We start from the raw sequence: 19,785 nt of genomic DNA on the forward strand, positions 1-19,785 counted from the left end.
CATGATCTTTGATAAGAATGCATGATATGAGATGATGGCGTTGAATATGCATGCATTGTGTTTATTCAACTAAGCATTATCATGTTTTCGGGATGCTCCTAAGATGATGCATGATATTGCTTGGTTTGGATAAATATCTTTTTTTTGGGTATTTTGTTTTTTGTATTTTTTGGGTGAAAAGGGAAACTACCTATATGAATGTGATGAAGGTAGATGTTAACACCATGTAATGGAAGATTCTTATTCCTATTTATTCTTATTTTAAAAGGGAATGTTGTATGTTTAAAGAATGCAAAGTATGCTCAAACAATGTCACATAAACAATGCACAAACAATTCACTCATCCATGAACAGTCACGAGCGAATCACGAGGTAGGGGTATCCTGCAGAAAAGTGCATATTCAAGGAGGTTCTAACTGTTCTCACCGGTCCAAGGCCCCCAAGGTGCCCCCATTATAGGGACCCAATTCCTTTCGTCGTAAGTCGATGGAAAGCTCCAACGCACTGTCGGACTCGAGTTCATGGTTTTCACCTTGAGTGATGTTTTCCGACAACGGTCTACGGGCACCTATAGACCCATTCGACAACCGGCCGTACTAACATCCACTCCCTATGGCTTTCCACTCATGCCCCCGGGTATAGAGGGAACTGTTGTGTGCAAAGGTTCGTGTGCAGTTTGTATTTCAAACAATTGCGAAAATTTAAACATTCAACAGTTATTAAAGCCAATTAGATAAAACATATTATCATACAAGCGAGGGGTAATGAAGTAATTTTGAACTATCATTTTAGAAATAATCCATCACTAAATGGGACTGACTCTCGAGGCTTCCCCAGTGGAGTCGCCATCTGTCGCCACTCGCCGAAACGGACATTGGCATTCGCGACGATGGTCGGACTCTTTTTAAGTTTTGAAAAAATGGTGGATTGTTAGAACGACTTATTCTCAAACTGAGACCTCATCGAGCTAACAATTTTGTTTATCTGACTCTCACCAATCCATGTTAATCCCAAGCGGGACCCTCCATGGATTAGTGGTTTTCGCAAAAAGAAGGGGTTCTTGGAGTCGCCACCAATGTTTTACTCAAAACATTGGAAAAAGATATAAGGCAATTGATTTTCGTAAATCAACTTCGGCCATTACAACCAGAGTTGGGTAAGGGAGTCGGTTACGTGTGAGGAAGGTGTTAGCACCCCACAACGCCCCTTTCGGGTTCCCTATGACAGATTATTTCATAAATAATAGTGTAAAGTTACTAAATTACCCCTATTTATTAGAAACGATTATAAGTATAATATTTACATGATGAAAGCTTTAAACGTGTAATGCAACAATCAAAAAGCGGTAAAAGAAAGGATTTTGGGAATAAACCTTTGAAGCGTGCTTTTATATATTCAGAACGAAGTTTTGGGAGGCTTTTTGGCGCTCCTTCTCACTACACGTCCGCTCGCTCCTTTCCCCTAAAGATAATTTTTACTACGGAAATCAAAGAGATTTCCCTTCGACTTGTTCGAGTCTCAAGCTAATGGCTCATGACTCAAGAACTTCGTCGGATCGGCTCTCGGAGAGACTTCTAGGGCAGAGAATAGCTCAAAAACCCAAGAATACTCAGCACGAGTGTCCGGAAATGTGGAAAAAGTGTGGGAGGACGTGCCAATGACGTCCTATTTATAGGATTGAGGCGCAATACGGCCTGGGAGGTCAATACGGCCCGTACTGGGTTTTTGAACTACAGTACGGCCGTATTGAGTTTGGTACGGCCGTACTAAAGTTCAAAAACTTCAGTACGGCTGTATTGAGTTCACTACGGCCGTATTGCAGTTCAAATGGCTCTGTACGGCCGTACTGAACCTCTGGGAGGGTGTATTGAGCTCCAATCCTCGCACACCCTTATTCTAAGCTACTCTAAGACTTCTAGACCTACAAAGAATCATCCTAGGGTCTTCCAGGAGTCCTTCCGGCTGACTTTCCTTCGGTCTTTGAGAGTCTTTGAGCTTTATTTCCGACCCGGACAATTTTAGGGGTCTACAACCATCACCGGAGGATTTGCAGGGGGCGACGCCAGTAATAGCCCACATCAATGCTATGCGAAGAGTCTTAAGGTCTCCACCCCACACGTTGACCAATCACCCTAAACAATAGTAGCCCACATCGCTAGCCAACACTGTTCGACCTGGACCCCCGATCCGACTGCACCGATCAAAGGCCAAGCCCTGTCGACGAGCTCATAGAATTCCAAATCGGCCAAAACCCAGACCAGTGCACTAGGGTAAGCCAAAACATAAGCCCAGAGCTATGCCAGCAAATAATTGTCAAGGTACGTAAAAATGCTGACCTATTTGCTTGGTCAAGTGCTGACATGCCAGGAATTAGTACCAACCTTATATGCCACAGGCTAGCCATTCATAAAGAAGCAAAACCCGTAGCACAGCGCCAATGTAAGGTCAGAGGCGAGAGGCATGACATTGTAGCCAAGGAAACTTAGAAGCTACTAACCGCATGATTCATCCAGGAAATCATCTACACTACCTAGCTCGCCAATGTGGTGCTAGTAAAGAAGAACTCTGGTAAGTGGAGAATATGTGTCGATTACACTGACCTCAACAAGGCGTGCCCAAAGGATGCTTACCCACTATCAAGCATAGACAGGTTGGTAGATGGCGTGTCCGGCCATGCTCTCCTCAGCTTCCTAGATGCGTACTCAATATACAACCAGATCCCGATGTACCCTTCGGACGAGGATAAAACAACATTCATCACCGAACGCACCAACTTCTGTTATCGAGTAATGTCATTCGGCCTCAAAAACACTGGCGCCACCTATTGTTGATATTTTTGTTGAAATTACTTTTCTTACTATTGTAAATCATTTTAATTATATCAACAGACTCAAACACAACAAGTATACCGACCGTTCAAGTAGTAAAATTATCGTATCCACAGGGATTAGTAGGTAAAATAAGCATTTATTGACTATTCGTGACTAAAGAATAATTCCAATTTTGTAGTTTGTCATGTAATTGTGAATTGAAGAGTATGACTACTGGAATGTTAAACTATAAAAATATTTGGTTGTGTGTGGAAAAGGGTAGAAATGGTATTATGATTTTGTGAAATTGTGGGGTCAAATATTACCGAACGTCACACTAATTAATCCTTAATCTCTTGTTATATCCATTGCTTAGTCAACCCATAAGTTTACTCAAACCTAATCCCTTAGAGTAAGAGCCTAGGTGTGGATAATGAATATCAATTCCTTGAGTATCCAATACCTACACCTGCATTACGGGTTAGGGTTTAAGACTACTAATGGGCCAAGCTCCATTCCTAGATACATTTCCCACTAGGCATTTGTTTCAAAGCTAGTTTCAAAGGTTATTTTCCAATACCCAATGGAACCTATATCATGCAAGGAGAATCAATCCAAAGCAAGCATTAAGAATAGAAACATACACAACAATGAATAAAACAACATGTATATATCATTAAAACGTAAGGATTACAATAGAGTTCGTTGGTTACATCTAATCCCACAAAACAATGGGTAGAACCACTCAAAACAATGAGGGGAAAACAAAAATAGAGATGGAAGAGAGAATGAAGAACCGAAGGAAAGACCCACACACGAACGGTCCCAAGCACCAGGAATCCCTTCCTCAGCTCCTAAAACGTGTCCAATGTGCGAATGAGGAGAAAACTCTCGAAGATTTCTTCAAATATGAGCTTGGGGAGTCAGATTAGGGTTACACGCCCGACGCATAAGTCTTTGCACCCGGCGCAGGGCCTTCCAGATAGCTTAGTTACTCTCTGCCTCAGGACACGCCCGGTGCAATTCCTTTTAAGCCGGGTGCAATGTCTTCCAGAGAGTTTGAGGTACTCTCTGTCTTGATCATGCCCGGCGCGGGTAGTCTTGCGCCCGGCGCAGTCACTCTTCCCTGCTCCTTAGCTCCTTAATTTTCCAATCCTATGGATCTTCTATCCTCAATTCTCTAGCTCAATACCTGCACAAAAATGAGGTGTATTAGGGTATTGTTAGCTAAATTCTGGGTTAGCTATATCTGCACAAAAAATGAATCAAAAAGAGAACAATTATCTTGCAATGGTGCAAAGGATGAGTGGAATTGTTCAATAAGTCTTGTCCAAAAAGAAGTATAATTGAGACTTAACAACTCCCCCAAACTTAGAACCTTGCTTGCCCTCAAGCAACAGGTAATTAATCTAGCAGATAACAAGCAATGCATGTATGTCAAATTCTTAAATCCTAGTTCACTTGTATTTTCTCTTCGCAAGCATGAACCTTAGATGAACTTTCAGTCACGATTATTGCAATGGAACATGACAGGGTGCAAACAAAGGTTTAAAAAGAGATCAAAGAGCTGAGGAAAGTTAATGACCATCTATGAATGCATCCTCACTAGGAAAGTGTTTCTCTCTATGCACACTAGTGTATCAGGGTGAGTGTTTCTCTCTAGTCTACTACTCACGCCACATGATTCAACTTTGCTCTTCGTTTCCAAATGGAACCAATGGTAAAACAAATGCAGGCACTTATCACAAGGTCTTTATTAGGGCAATCTGGGTTAAGCAATAACAATCTTATGGTTTTTCAAGGATTGAAGGTGCTATGGCTTAAGAGAGCAATTGAGATTTCTACAATGATGTCCCTCTCCATACCCCAATATAACATTTTAGCACATGCCCTTAACCGGATCCAAGCCATTAGGCTTTATGTGATGCATATTTACACTTTTGCATCTTAATATTTTTGTTTTTGTTTTTGTTTTTTTTTTTTTTTTTTTTTTTTTTGTTTTTTTTTTAGTGAATGGTTGACCACATACTTTCTTCTTCCCAAATCCTCATTCTTCAACTCCCCCAAACTTGTTTGATGTCATCAATTTACTCTCTTAACCAAAGCAAAGGTTATGGTTAAATTTTTTTCACAATTTGGGATAAGTGGAAGGTGTGGTGTTTAGGCTTAGGAAGCTATGGGTCAAGTGAAAAGTGGAGATGACTTTTTGGCTTAGACAGTTAACAAAATAAGGAAATATGAATGCCTTGATCATATAAGTGCACAACAATAACAAGCCACCAGGGAAACTCAAGCAAAGTCTATCATGCAACTTAAGCGTAGTTCACTCATCAATATTTAGGCTTAAACCTCACCTGGCTATACATCCATAGATTATCAAACTTGGCTCAGTTCTATGATCAACATTGAAACCCGTATGTAACTAATCATGAACTAAAAATCTAACGTGACTTGAAAGTTTCTAAAGTACACGCACCACAAACATCAAGCAAACCACAATCCAGAATCAACCACAAACATAACAAGTATCAACCAGATTAAAAACCATGTTATAGCAGAATATTCACAAAAAAATGAACCAACAGAGTAATCACCAAGTAGAAACTAAATATAATAACAGAGTTCTAAAACAAGAACAGTTAAACAACTAAAAATAAAAGAGAAAAATAAATGGGAAGAAACAATAAAAGTAGGCTAAGGTAGCTGGTCATCATCATCAGCAGCTGCTCCATCCTCCTCAGTAGCATCAACAGTAGCTCCACCCCCCCAAAGAAAGGAGCCTGGTCCCCAGGCCAACCAGTGTAAGCATGATAGTCGGCAGTGGAAGGGAACTGGTAGCTGGGAGCGGAGTTCAAGGAAAAACTTTTGAAGGCATCCAAAATGAACATCTGGCCGCGGTGGAGGGACTCCTGCTGCTGCATGAAAGCGTCCATCCGGCCCTCCTGACGCTGCATGAAGCTCTCCATGCAGCCCTCCATAGCATCAAAACGCTGATGGATAGTGAGTGGAGGGCTTGGGGCAGGAGCATCATCCATGGGCACGTCCTCTTGAGGCCCAACAGCATGAATGGGCTCTGGTGCAGGAACGGTCGGTGGTGGGCGGTCCTGGCAATATGCAGATATGTATCTACTATCAATCGCTCGACCAGGACCCTCAAAAGGTGGTGAGTGGACATCCACACCAGCCAGTTGGCATAACTATGTGATGAGAGAAGGATGTCCAAGGGCGACGGAGGTATGAGAGTTGGCGCATCCCGAGATCTCCACACAGATGATCCTGCCTAGGTCCACGATCCTCCCTGTCATGATGCAGTACATCAGCATGGCCCTGGTCCAGTGCAGGTCGGAGACATGTGAGCACGGGAAGATGTTGGCATGCACCAATGCAGACCAAATCTTGACCACTGGAAGTAGATCCCGGTGCTTCACGTGGAGAGGCTGCTGAGAGCGGTTCCTGTGGAAGCCGAATCCAGGCATGCATATGGCAGCCTCTACCACCGCAGGGTCCATCATCGCGGCCGAGTAGTTCCTATACTCGCATTGCTCCTCAGGCGTCAGTGCAGTCCCCAAAAAGTCATTAATCGTCTGGGCATCAAAGGGGACTCGCACACCCCTGACATAGCTGCTATAATGAGCAATACCCTCCTCCGGCCGTAGAGCATTAGCATAAAAATCCTTGACGACAGCAATGTTGGCCGGAAGGGGATAGGAGCCGAGCTTGTCCCACCGGCGCCTGTGCAACTCAGTCTGGAAGGCCTGTGCCTCGTCGTCATCCAACTCGACCCGCCTTTCTAGGATAAAATTCCACCCACTAATAGACTCAAAATGTGTCTCGTTACGTTTCGTGAGGAACTGGCGGGAGTAAGGTCGGCTAGGCTTGCGTGGAGGCTGGCCCGGTTGGTCAGAGCGAGGACGTTTGCTTGAGGAGGCCATCTGTAGAAAATAACACAAGAAATCCCAGGTAGACAAATGAGCATCATAAGGCATGCAATGATGACCAAAGTAGAATAAAGACTATCCTTAGACCAAAATTCAAACAAAATATGAAAGATCAAATTAAACTATAACAATTTAGCCACAGAAAGCACCAAAACATAAAAAGGAAAATTAAAACACAGAACACAAAGGGGCCAGAGGTGTTATGCGTCGGGCGTGAAGCTCATGCAGCGGGCGCACAGAGAACAGAAAACTCTCTGGAGTCAATTGTGCCTGGCGCAAAACACAATTGCGCCAGGCGTAAAATAAAGAATAAGCTTTCTGGAACGCATTGTGCTAGGCACAAAACAGAATTGCGCCGGGCGTGAACGACTGAAGGGTTTTATACAATAAGCACGCTGGGCGCAGTTCTTCGCGCCCGACTTAGGTTCAACCTTCTAGCTTCTTAAAATCTCGTTGGGGTCGGCGCAGTCGTAGCGCCCGGCGTGAGTGGACGCAGGGGTAGAAATATGTCTACGTTTTGGCCCCAAAACCCCAATGTGGGTTAGTTGAACCCCCATGGCAACCCAAAAACAAGGGAAAACGAAAACAGGGTACAAAAGAAAAGCAAATAATGAGTAGGAGAACCTACTTGAGTGTGGAGCTGTTGGAGGGGAGGAAGACAACGCGAGAGCTTGACCTTCAGAAGGAGAACATGGGCGGAGAGTGAGGTTGAGAGAGTGAGAGTGTAAAGTGAGCGTGAGAAAGGGAAGAGAGGTGAGGGAGAAAACGGAGAGTGATGGGAGGTTGGGAAAGTGAGAGAGAAACGTGAGAGTGAGAGGGAGTTGAGGGATTTGCGGAGAGTGTGGGAGAAGTGGGAGAGTTGAGAGTGTGTGGGAGATGAGGAGTTGAGAAGGGTAAAATGAGAGTGGGAAACGTGGGAGAGTGGGTAAAGGCATCTGAGGGGTCGCGCTGGGCGTGCAATTCCTGCGCTAGGCTTTATATCAGAAGAAGCCCAAGGGGTTGCCCTTATCTGGTATCGCTCCGGGCGCTGCCGCGTCGCGCAGGGCGTGTTTAGGGTAGAAACGTGCAAGCATTCAATGCACCGGGCTTGGCAGATAGGCGCCCGACGTATTTAAGGCAAAGACCTTCCAGTGATTAATGCGTTGGGCGTATTCATAAGTGCGTCGGGTGTGCTACCCCCTAGAGCCTCTAGCTTTTAATGAGCCCGATGTGCCAATAAATGCACCAGGCATGGTCGTTCCAGGGGCTGTATTGAAGACCTGGCTGGGCGCAATAGAAATTGCGCCCTGCGTGGGTCTTGGTAGAGACCAAATGGCTCTAGTTGCACCAGGCGTGGTTATGTCGCGCCCGGCGTGGTCAACTCTATGAAGATTTCACTTGAATTTTTCACTCCTCACACTCCTAACAGGATCTAATCTATATCAACCCACTCAAGCATGATTCACACAATTAACATATAACACAAAACACATATAGCACAATACAACACATATAGCACAGAACAACATATAACACAAAACAACTAAGCATCATAAACAAAGTTCAGAAACACATAAAACAAGAATCTAAAATTGGTACTAGAATCTAAAACATGAATGAGATGAGAAACACATAAACAAAGTTCAGATCTCTGGGTTGCCTCCCAAGAAGCGCTTGTTTACTGTCCCGAGCCTGACTGTGCCCAACTTGAATTGCTCTAATTCTCATTCTCCTCCTGTTGCTATTGTTCCTCCTTGTCGTGTGCTCAATCTCAGGATTGCTCAACAACGACTCAGAAGGATTGGTCAATCTAATTCAAATAGTACCTTGCATACAAGAGAAAGCGGAAGACTAGAGTACATAGGTTAGCTCCAAGAATTAATTGCTAACATAAAAATAACAATAACAATAAAGGAACAAGTCACAAATAGCTATAAATACTAAATTGCCTTGCTAATCCCCGGCAACGGCGCAAAAAACTTGTTGAGATTTCCGTTGAAATTACTTTTGTTATTATTGTAAATCATTTTAATTATATCAACGGACTCAAACAAGGCAAGTATACCGGCCATTCAAGTAGTAAAATTATCGTATCCATAGGGATTAGTAGGTAAAATAAACATTTATTGACTATTCATGACTAAAGAATAATTCCAATTTTGTAGTTTGTCATGTAACTGTGAATTGAAGAGTATGACTACTGGAATGTTAAACTATAAAAATATTTGGTTGTGTGTGGAAAAGGGTAGAAATGGTATTATGATTTTGTGAAATTGTGGGGTCAGATATTACCGAACGTCACACTAATGAATCCTTAATCTCTTGTTATATTCATTGCTTAGTCAACCCATAAGTTTACTCAAACCTAATCCCTTAGAGCAAGAGCCTAGGTGCGGATAATGAATATCAATTCCTTGAGTATCTAATACCTACACCCGCATTACGGGTTAGGGTTTAAGACTACTAATGGGCCAAACTCCATTCCTAGATACATTTCCCACTAGGCATTTGTTTCAGAGCTAGTTTCAAAGGTTATTTTCCAATACCCAATGGAACCTATATCATGCAAGGAGAATCAATCCAAAGCAAGCATTAAGAATAGAAACATACACAACAATGAAGAAAACAACATGTATATATATCATTAAAACGTAAGGATTACAATAGAGTTCGTTGGTTACATCTAACCCCACAAAACAATGGGTAGAACCACTCAAAACAATGAGGGGAAAACAAAAATAGAGATGGAAGAGAGAATGAAGAACCAAAGGAAAGACCCACACACGAACGGTCCCAAGCTCCAGGAATCCCTTCCTCAGCTCCTAAAACGTGTCTAATCTGCGAATGAGGAGAAAACTCTCGAAGATTTCTTCAAATAAGAGCTTGGAGAGTCAGATTAGGGTTACACGCCCGACACATAAGTCTTTGCGCCCGGCGCAGGGCCTTCCAGATAGCTTAGTTACTCTCTGCCTTAGGACACGCCTGGCGCAATTCCTTTTAAGCCGGGCGCAATGTTTTCCAGAGAGTTTGAGGTACTCTCTGTCTCGATCACGCCCGGCGCGGGTAGTCTCGCGCCCGGCGCAGGTATGACTTGCAGAGGTGTGGCACTCTGTTTTGCTCGCGCCCGGCGTAGTCACTCTTCCCTGCTCCTTAGCTCCTTAATTTTCCAATCCTATGGATCTTCTATCCTCAATTCTCTAGCTCAATACCTGCATAAAAATGAGGTGTATTAGGGCATTGTTAGCTAAATTCTGGGTTAGCTATATCTGCACAAAAAATGAATCAAAAAGAGAACAATTATCTTGCAATGGTGCAAAGGATGAGTGGAATTGTTCAATAAGTCTTGTCCAAAAAGAAGTATAATTGAGACTTAACACCTATCAAAGGCTAATGGACAAGGTTTTCCACCAGTAGATATGCAAAAACATGGAAGTGTATGTTGATGACATGGTCATAAAAACCACTTCGACCGGATCACACATAACCGACTTGGCTGAAGTATTCGGAGAGATAAGGAAGAATAACATGAGACTAAACCCTGAAAAGTGTGCCTTTGGGGTACAGGGAGAAAAGTTCTTGGGTTTCATGATCACCAACAGGGGAATTGAAGCAAACCCCGAGAAATGCGGAGCCATCATTAGCTTGAAGTCTCCCCAAACATTAAAAGAAGTGCAAAGATTGGCAAGTCGGTTATCCTCCCTCTCACGCTTTATACCAAAGCTAGCAAAGACAGCAAAGTCGATCTTCAACCTATTACTAAAGCCCAAAGAATTCGCCTAGACCGAGCATTGTGAAGCCACATTCTCAAACTTCAAGCAATTCCTCGCCACTCCACCAATCTTAACCCGACCAAAGAACCAAGGCGACTTACTCTTGTACCTCGTAGCTACCGACAACGCGATCAGTGCAGCCTTTGTATAGGAGGATGGCACGAATCGGGACCTAATATACTTCATCAGCCGTGTCTTCCAAGACACGGAGACAAGGTACCAAACCATCGAGAAGTTGGCCCTAGCACTCGTCACCGCCGCTCGACGACTCTGACCATACTTCTAGAGTCACCAAATCATCGTCAAGACTGACTACCCCATCTGACAGATACTCCAGAAACCCGAGCTCGCCGGGCGAATGATCACATGGTCAGTCGAATTGTTCAAATTCAGAATTCGGTATGAAAGCAGGGGAACAGTTAAGTCCCATTGTTTGGCAGATTTTGTTGCCGAGCTGACCCCTGTCACATCGAAGGATTAAGAAACTTGGACCCTACATGTAGATGGATCCTCCAACCTAAGAGGGGGAGGCGCCAACATCATTCTAGAAGGACCTAATAGAATCCTTGTCGATCAATCGCTAAAGCTCGATTTCTAAGCCACCAACAACCAATCCGAATATGAAGCGCTCTTAGCCGGATTGAGGTTGGCACATGACATCGGTGCTAGGAACGTTCGCTGCAATAGAGACTCCAAACTCATGGTAGAACAACTTGCAGGTACCAACCAAATTAAAGATCCCCTCTTGCAACGATATCTTCTCACAACCTCGGCCTGGACCTCGTGCTTCCAGAAGTTCACCTTCCACCATGTACCCCGAGAGAGAAATGCTAGGGCTGACCTCCTGATAGACTATGGCCAAGGCTAAGGAATCCAAGAGGTGATATCTTAAAAGAACCAAGAGGAATGGGATGATATTAAAGACTTTTCATATGTTTGTACATATAGTAGTTTCTTTGTATAGGCTTATTTTTGCCTTTGTATTTGTAAGACACTTTACTTGCTTTTATTAGTGATTGTATATTGTTTTTAGGGTGGGTTACTTGGAGAGTTTAACTCCATTTAACCTCCTTTGTTGATACATTCATTTTATATTTTTTCAGTAGGGAAAAAGGGGTGGCATTTAGCAATGCTTGAGGGTGTGACTAGTAATTGGGCCAGAATTGGGCCTAGGCAAAATTTTGCATATTAGACTCATTTTGCTCCTAATTTTTCATAGATTTGATTTAGCTAGGTCTCATCATCATATGATGAACCTAACTAAACCAAATCAAATATTTTTGAAATAAATCATGGAGCATTTTTGAGCCTTGGCCGCCTAGCTCATTCCTTTTATTCTTGGCCGAAATTTCTAGCTTCTCTTACAAGCTTTGAAGCTTGCCATCCAAGCTTCTAAACCTTAGTAGGTTTGGTTGACCTTACCATGGTTCTTAAGTGAACCATGGTCAAGGTTAGCTTCTCCTACAAGTTTTAGAAACCATGGAAGGTTAGCTACACCTTACCATGGTTCCTAGTAAACCATGGTTAAGGTTAGCTTCCTCTACAAGCTACCTCTCCCTATATATTTCTAAATTGTTCATTTTACTTCACTTTTTGAGATACGAAATTAGAATTTGACTCAAATTCTCTCCTCTTAAAGTCCTAAATTTCGTGGAGAAACTTTCTCTCTAAGTTTCTCTCAAAGGTTTCCAACCTCTAAGCTTGTTCAACAAGCTTCATCACTCTTTCATGGAGTAACCGAACCTCCTTGGTGATTCTTCTCCATTGAGGCTTCTTCAAAGGAGTTCCTCATCTAAATTCGTGGTCAACCTCAAGAGTTTAAAGGTCTTGGAATGGAGCACTTGAAGATTCATCAATCTTCTCCAAGTAGTTTCATCACCTCCTCTCAAAGCTTGCCAACACCAAACGCCCGGGACAACACAAAACCATTATCCAGGAAACCCTATCCTCTTCGAGCTTGGAAAGTGAGGTAATATGCTCAACTAAACCGGTTGAAAAAGGATGGATGACTGATATATAGCACTACCTAAACGAGGGAATCCTACCCAATGACAAGATCAAAGCCCAACGAATTAAAAGTCAATCACCTCGGTTCATTATCGAGTCAGGCGAGCTATGCAAATGAAGTGTCTCAATGCCGCTGCTCAAATTCCTTGACAAGTCCCAAGCTGAGTACGTACTCGAAGAAATACACAGGGGAATATGTGGACTACACTTGGGAGCTCGCTCTATAGCTGCTTAGGTTATCTGCACAGGATATTATTGGCCTACGTTGAGATCAGACTGCAAAGCCTATGTCTAAAGATGCAAGCCCTACCAAGAATTCGGCCACGTACCTCACCAATCTCCCGAGGCCTTGCACTTAATGCAGTCACCTTGGCCTTTCGCGCAATGGGAAATGGATATCCTCGGACCTTTCCCCTTTGCCAAAGGCCAAGTCAAATTCTTGCTAGTGGCTATCAACTACTTCACCAAGTGGATCGAAGCAGCCCCCTCGCCAAAATCACTGCCGAGAATGTACAACGATTCACATGGAAAAATCTGATATACAGGTACGGCTTGCCACATTCACTCGTCACTGACAATGGAAGACAGTTCATCGATCAAAAGTTCAAAAACTTCCTTCAAGAGCTTGGCATCTGACATCATGTAACCTCGATTGAACACCCTCAGATGAACGGCCAGGCCGAGGCAGAAAACAAAGTAATACTTCACGAGCTCAAAAAAAGACTAGGATCGGCCAAACGGCTATGGGTAAATGAGCTCCCTAGCATCCTCTTGGCCTATAATTGCACCCCGTAGTCGACAACCCAAGAAACACCATATAGGCTATCCTACGGTTCTGATGCCATGATTCCGGTAGAGGTCAGGGAAGCATCACACCGAAGGCTGACCTTCAACAATGACTAGAATGACCAAGAACTGGCAGTCAACCTTGACATGATCGACGAGCTCCGAGATGAAGCTTGGGTCAAAGAGTAAGCCTGCAAACTACGAGCCGCAAGAAGATACAACACCAAGATTAAACCGAGGAAGTTCAAACCCGGAGACCTCGTATGGCAACTCCAGAGCGACGCCAGAAAGGACCCCTACAAAGGAAAGTTAGCTCCGACTTGGGAGGGCCCTTTCCGAATCAATGAAGACCTCAAAAATGGCACATACTGACTAGAGGAACTCGGTAGTAAACCAATCTCTAGAACTTGGAATGCCTCCCACCTTAAGTTTTACTTCAGCTAAATTATAGACCGAGACGATGTACTCTTTTTCCTCCTCGGCGTTTTTCGTCCCTAAAAGAAAAAATAAGGGTTTTTGCCCGAGAAGGTTTTAATGAGGCACCTCTAAATTTCAATAAAATAAACTCATTTCCACATATCTCTCTTTTACATTACCCAAACGTGAAAGGTCGGATCTTAAACGCAAAGGTCGAATTCAAACCTAAAAAAAAGGGGGATCAAGTTTGAACCTCAATTCAAAATTCAAGGTTGGATTCGAACCTTGGAAACAAAAAGAGGTCAAGTTTGAACCTTAATTCAAAATCCAAGGTCGAATTCGAACCTTGGAAACAAAAAGAGGTCAAGTTTAAAATCTATGGTCAAATTCGAACCTTGGAAACAAAAAAAAAGGAGGTCAAGTCTGAACCTTAAAATCCAAGGTCGAATTCGAACCTTGGAAACAAAAAGAGGTCAAGTCTGAACCTTAAAATCCAATGTCGAATTCGAACCTCGGAAACAAAAAAAAGGGGTCAAGTTTGAACCTCAATTTAAAATCCAACGTCGAATCCGAACCTTGAAAACAAAAAGAGGTCAAGTTTGAACCTCAATCTAAAATCCTAGGTCGAATTTGAACCTTGGGGAGGTCAAGTTTGCTTTACCAAAGGTCGAACTTGAAACTTAGAATTTCACAATCCATGTCTTCGCAACAAGAGAACGAGTTTGAGCCTAACAAAAAATTAAAGGCAATATATAGCCAAATGCGCAAAAGACATTCAACACAAAATAAGTCCAATATAATATAAGGCAACAAGGCCATAAGTACGACAAAATAAACTAAGTCTATTACAAGACTATTACAAAACATAAGAAAACTATGCAAGCTTAGGCAGCGGTGTTCTCACTTGAGCTCTCGGACAGATCATCCTTATTCACCAGTTGCCCATCCTGCACATCTTTGTCCACATGCATCGCAGAAAATTCCACTCCAGGAGCAATTGCTCGGGCCTGGTGAGCAGCCTTGGCAAAGCCCCTCTTATGCTCAATCACCACAGCATGCTCAGTCCCAAGAAGCCTTTTCTCAACATCTTTCTTCAAAGAGGTCAGCACCTCGAGGTCCCTCTTCAATGCACTAATCTCCTTGCTCCGGCCAACAAGAAGCACTTCATCACAAAGGTGCTTGATGGAAGTGAGTAGAAGTGATTGATGTTCTTCTTCACTCTCCACCTTCAATCCCTTTCTTCTCTTGAGGTTGACACAATGAAGAGAGAAACACCTTGAAGAAGCTTCAATGGTGGAGAAGCAACAAGGAGGTTCGGTAGCTTCTTCAAGAAGCTAGAAGATTGAGGCACCAAGGCATAAAGGTTGGAACCCTTTGTGAAGGAACCTAGGGGAGAAAGTTCTCCACGAAATTCTAAGGCTTTGAAAGAGAGAATTTGAGAGAAATTCTGATTATTATTCATCCAAAGTGAAGGAAAAGGTTGGAGTTACAAATATATAGAAGGAGGTAGCTTAGCGAGCAAGCTAACCTTAACCATGGTTCAAGTGAACCATGGTTTGGTTGGCTTGACCATCCAAGCTAGTTAGGAGGCTTGTGGAGCAAGCTTCTCACTTAGCTTGCTTGGGAAGCAAGCTAAGGGGAAGCTTGTAGCACAAGCTTCCCAAGCTTGAAGAAAGAGAAGCAATTCACGACCAAAGAGAAGCAAGGCAAGCTAGGCAGATTTGGCTCATTTTGGCTCCTTGAATTAATTTCAAAAATGTTTGGTTTGGTCTAGTTAGGTCCATCCAAAAATGATGAGACCTAGCTAGATCAAACCTATGAAAAATTAGGAGCAAAATGAGTCCAATATGTAAAATTTTGCCTAGGCCCAATTCTAGCCCAATTGTTAGTCACACCCTCAAGCATTGCTAAATGCCACCCCACTTCTACTACTAAAAAATTATAAAAAGTGTACTTCAAAATTAGGTTAAATGGAGTCAAATTCTCCAAGTAACCTACCCTAGAAACAATATACAATGATGTATAAAATGAAATAAAGTGTCTCACAAATACAAAGGCAAAACTAAGCCTATACAAGGAAACTATGTACAATTTTATATACAACATATGAAAAGGTCTTCAAAATCATCCTATTCCTCTTGGTTCTTTTAAAGTATCACCTCTTGGATTCCTTGACCTTAACATATTTCCACCAGTGCTTCTCCTCGGCTGCCTACAGCTTGGCCCTCAGGGCGACATTAGCCTCCTCCAACGTCCGAGCTCGACCTTGGGCAGCCTCTGCCTCGCCCTTAGCAAACTTGGCAACTTCTAGCATCTCGCCAACCTTGGCGGCATACGCCTCGTTGGCCTTAATAGAAATCTCCAAAGACTTTTGAGTCTTTGCGAAATCTCTCCTTAAAGCTTGCAACTCGGCCTCACCTTTCTATGCCTTCTCCACCTCGGCTTGATGCTTCTACCACCGACGCCTCTAGTGGTCCACTATGGAAATGGACCTTTGCATGAAAACCTCTACCAAGTCCAACCCCTCAACCGGCCCCACCTTCTCTATGATGGCCTTATGGGTCGCATGAGTTGGATCCGGCTTGTAAAACTTCTCGGCAGTGAAGTAAGGGTTCCACAACGACGCGACGTCGGGCGACATACTAACATGGTCAAGCGTCACCAACAGCCGAGTTAAATCAAAACACTGATGAAGGCACCTTGACCTCGGAACAATGGAGGAACTAGGACCGGGGAGAATTGTAGTCAACGGAACCGATGTCGGTACCTCCAAACTCGGAGTTTTCCCACAAACTTCAGCTGTGGTAGACGTCGAAACCACCTACAGTAAAGGTCCAAAAACCCAACAATTTCCCCCAAAACTACACCAACAGACAAAAAAAATAACTATGAAGAAAAAGGTGAAGTAAAAACCTGTCTCTCTAAAGTAGCCTCCAACACAAGCTCCCTTGGCAGCGTCTCGACCCGAGGACTCACAGTTAAGTCAATCGTGTCAGGGGGTCGGCGACTCTCGACATCACCTCCTCCAAAACTCCAAAATCGGGGCATGAGAAGCCTTACCGAACCCTCTTTCTTTTACGACGAGTATCCAAAGGGGGCAACCTCCTCCTCACTGGGCTTCGGCAACTCGAGCTCCTCGGTGTTGAACCTCGCCTTTAAGTCGCACCACTTAGTCTTCCCCATCAGTTCTGCAAAGCAATGAAGTAATCAAGACAATAAGCAAACACACAACGGGCACGCCTAGAAAAACAACCAAAATACTCACTCTCTAAACCCTTCTCCTTGTTCGTCAAATCGGCGAGAGCCAAGACAAACTTGCAGTCCAACAGGCGCGACAACTCCACCAGATTAGAGATGTCATCTTTGTCAGAATCTGACAGACGAAGGAAGCTCGACCCATTGAACTTCACTAGGCTCCTCTGCCAAAAGAAGGGGAACCTCAACTCCCCCTCGCGATGGAAGACTTCGTCGGTCCTCGGGTCGGATCCGAACAAATTGCTTCTTAAAAGTTTTATAAGATTGGGAGTATAGTTGGAACAACCCCCCAACTTTACTCCCACTGAGTGATACCTAACCCAAGGGAGGTTCGCCCAACTTGAGTTGATAGAAATGAAGGAAGACGGACAACGACGCCCTCATCCCTAAGGCCGAGCACAACACTTGAAAGGTCCGCAAAAACCCCATCTATTGGGGTACAGTTGACAAGGGGCCACATTGATGAATGAGAGAAAACCACACTCAAACTCGGTGAATGGAAAACAAACACCAAGATCCTTAAAAAAATAGCGGTACATGTAGAAAAAGGGGGTGTTCGCAGTACCCGCCATGAAAACACGCTTACCAAGCTGACAAGGCTCAACCTAGATGAGCTTAGAAATGGACGACTTACAAATCGTCAACGATTTCTGTACTATCCGTACAGCCATGCTGAGCTCGAACTCGGCATCTCAGTGCAAAGTGACCTCGGACACGCGCTAGATGACGTCAACTCGGCATTCAAATAGGTCATAACTGATCTCAGGCCCAAGGCCTAACAAAACCCTAATTCATACTCAGGTACGTGCATTACTTATACGAGACTCATACATCCACAAAGACTAACTTTAGCATCGGAGTCTCTTTTGCAGGTACCACCCTCATCTTGGAGCATAAAACGTACCAGTGAAGGGGCTCGCCGATCTTACCCAGCAAACCGTCCCCTACGACCGATCTCCGGTAAGAACATTTAGCGCCGATCAAGATAGCTCTTATCAGCCACGCTTATGGTTTTCACCAGAAGCCATAGCAGACACGCAACGGACGACCTAGATCACACAACTAACATGGACAACGAAGCAGCATTGAGAAGATTGATCGAACAGGTCGAGCAGATGCGACAGCAGCACACCGCCGATCTGCAAAGCATGCGTGCCAAGCACGAAACTGACATAGCAGCAATGCGTACCGCTAATGAAGCTGACCTAGCAGCGCTGCACGCATAGAATGGGCGTATTCGCGCTCAACTCCCTCGGCGCTCCTTTGATCAACCCCCTCAACCAAGTAACCAACACGAGGAAGAGGGGCACTCGATTTCTCGGCCACCAATAGCACCTAGGGCATCGACCCCTCGACCTGCTAGACACCGATCACACGCACTGACAAACAGGTCGGTCCATGAAGTCGGCATTGCTCCAGCCCAGGCTCTAGGTAATCGGGCAAGCATCCACCGTCACCTCTTTGTGGACGGTATCATGGAGACACCTCTTCCCTTTGGCTGGAAGCCCTTCCACATCGACCGCTACGACGGCACGATGGACCCGGACGAGCACGTCGACCTATATGTCACACATGTAAACCTTTACACTAACGACATGCTGTTTTGTGTAGGCTTTTCTCGACCTCACCCAAGGGGGTTGCATTAAACTGGTACACCCAGTTACCTGCTGAATCAATCGACAGCTTCGACACCCTGGTTAGACGATTAACGGCGTAGTATGCCACGAGTCGACCTCACCACGTCACCTCCGCCGCCTTGGCCAGTCTCAGGCAGGGCGACGATGAACCGCTGAGGGCGTTCATGGAACGCTTTGCCAACATCTCGGCCAAGATTCGGAACCTAAATCCCGACGTTGCCCTGCACGCCATGCTCATGGCACTCAAGCCCGGACTGTTCATCGACAGCCTATGTCGTGAAGCTCCTCGCGACATGGATGAGCTCCGCGCCCGTGCTGCTGGATACATCCAAATGGAAGAACACTCCGCCTTCCGTGACCAGGTTCGCAGAAAATCACAAGCAAAGCTTGACAACGGTCATAGAGACAAGATAAAGGTCACCAATGACATCCAGTTCAAGAGAACTGCCAAGGCAAGTAAGGCGGGGAGATACGACTTCTACACTCCCCTGAATACGCCCCGAGTACAGATCCTAGAGGAGGCCAGTAATAGCAACCTGCTCAACCTGCTCAACCTACTCAACCTGCCACCACCAGATCACACTCCCAACAGTGCAGACAAGTCCAAGCACTGCCGATACCACAGAAACCACGATCACACCACTGAAAAGTGTCGCACACTCCAAGACCGTATCGAAGAACTCATCTAGGCAGGTCACCTCGGCCAATATGTTCAACGACAACAGGGTCACAGAGGAGGCTACGGTGGAGGAGGACGAGGCAGAGGTCGTGGTTCGGGAGCTCGCACGGACCAACCCTCTAGCTCTCAGCAAAATGCCGGTGGAGCAATACAAGCCGAGGTAAGCCAAGAAACAGGGTCAGCTCCCCTACGGGGAGTAATCAACACAATTGCAGGTGGCTTTGCAGGGGGAGGCTCTAGCAGCTCAGCCCGGAAAAGACACCTGCGCAGTATCAACAACATCCACTCCACTACCTCGGCCTCGCACCAAAGCTCACCACCTGATGGAAGTACTTGGAGAGGATTGATATTCTTCCAAGCTTTCCATGCAAGGACCGAAATGCTCCATGAGGTTATCATGTTTTGACCTTGGAATTATCCTTTGAAGAAGCTTCAATGGAGGAGAAGAACCTTTGAGGAGGTTCGGTTACCTCTTAGAGAGGTGAAGAAGCTTGAAGAACCAAGCTT

At 44.5% G+C, this 19,785-nt stretch overlaps 1 protein-coding gene across 1 annotated transcript; it reads left to right on the top strand.

The window, feature by feature from the left end:
- The first annotated feature begins 18,437 nt into the window (after positions 1 to 18,437).
- On the top strand, positions 18,438 to 19,288 carry LOC145954502 (uncharacterized). Its single transcript, XM_083068845.1, has 2 exons — positions 18,438 to 18,536; positions 18,680 to 19,288. Exons 1-2 carry the CDS (start codon positions 18,438 to 18,440, stop codon positions 19,286 to 19,288), a joined length of 708 nt encoding a protein of 235 aa, XP_082924971.1.
- The last annotated feature ends 497 nt before the right edge of the window (positions 19,289 to 19,785 follow it).

Source organism: Cajanus cajan, chromosome 1 (genome assembly GCF_000230855.2).
Source record: "Cajanus cajan strain Asha chromosome 1, NIPB_CcT2T_4, whole genome shotgun sequence".
Classification (NCBI taxonomy): Eukaryota; Viridiplantae; Streptophyta; class Magnoliopsida; order Fabales; family Fabaceae; genus Cajanus; species Cajanus cajan.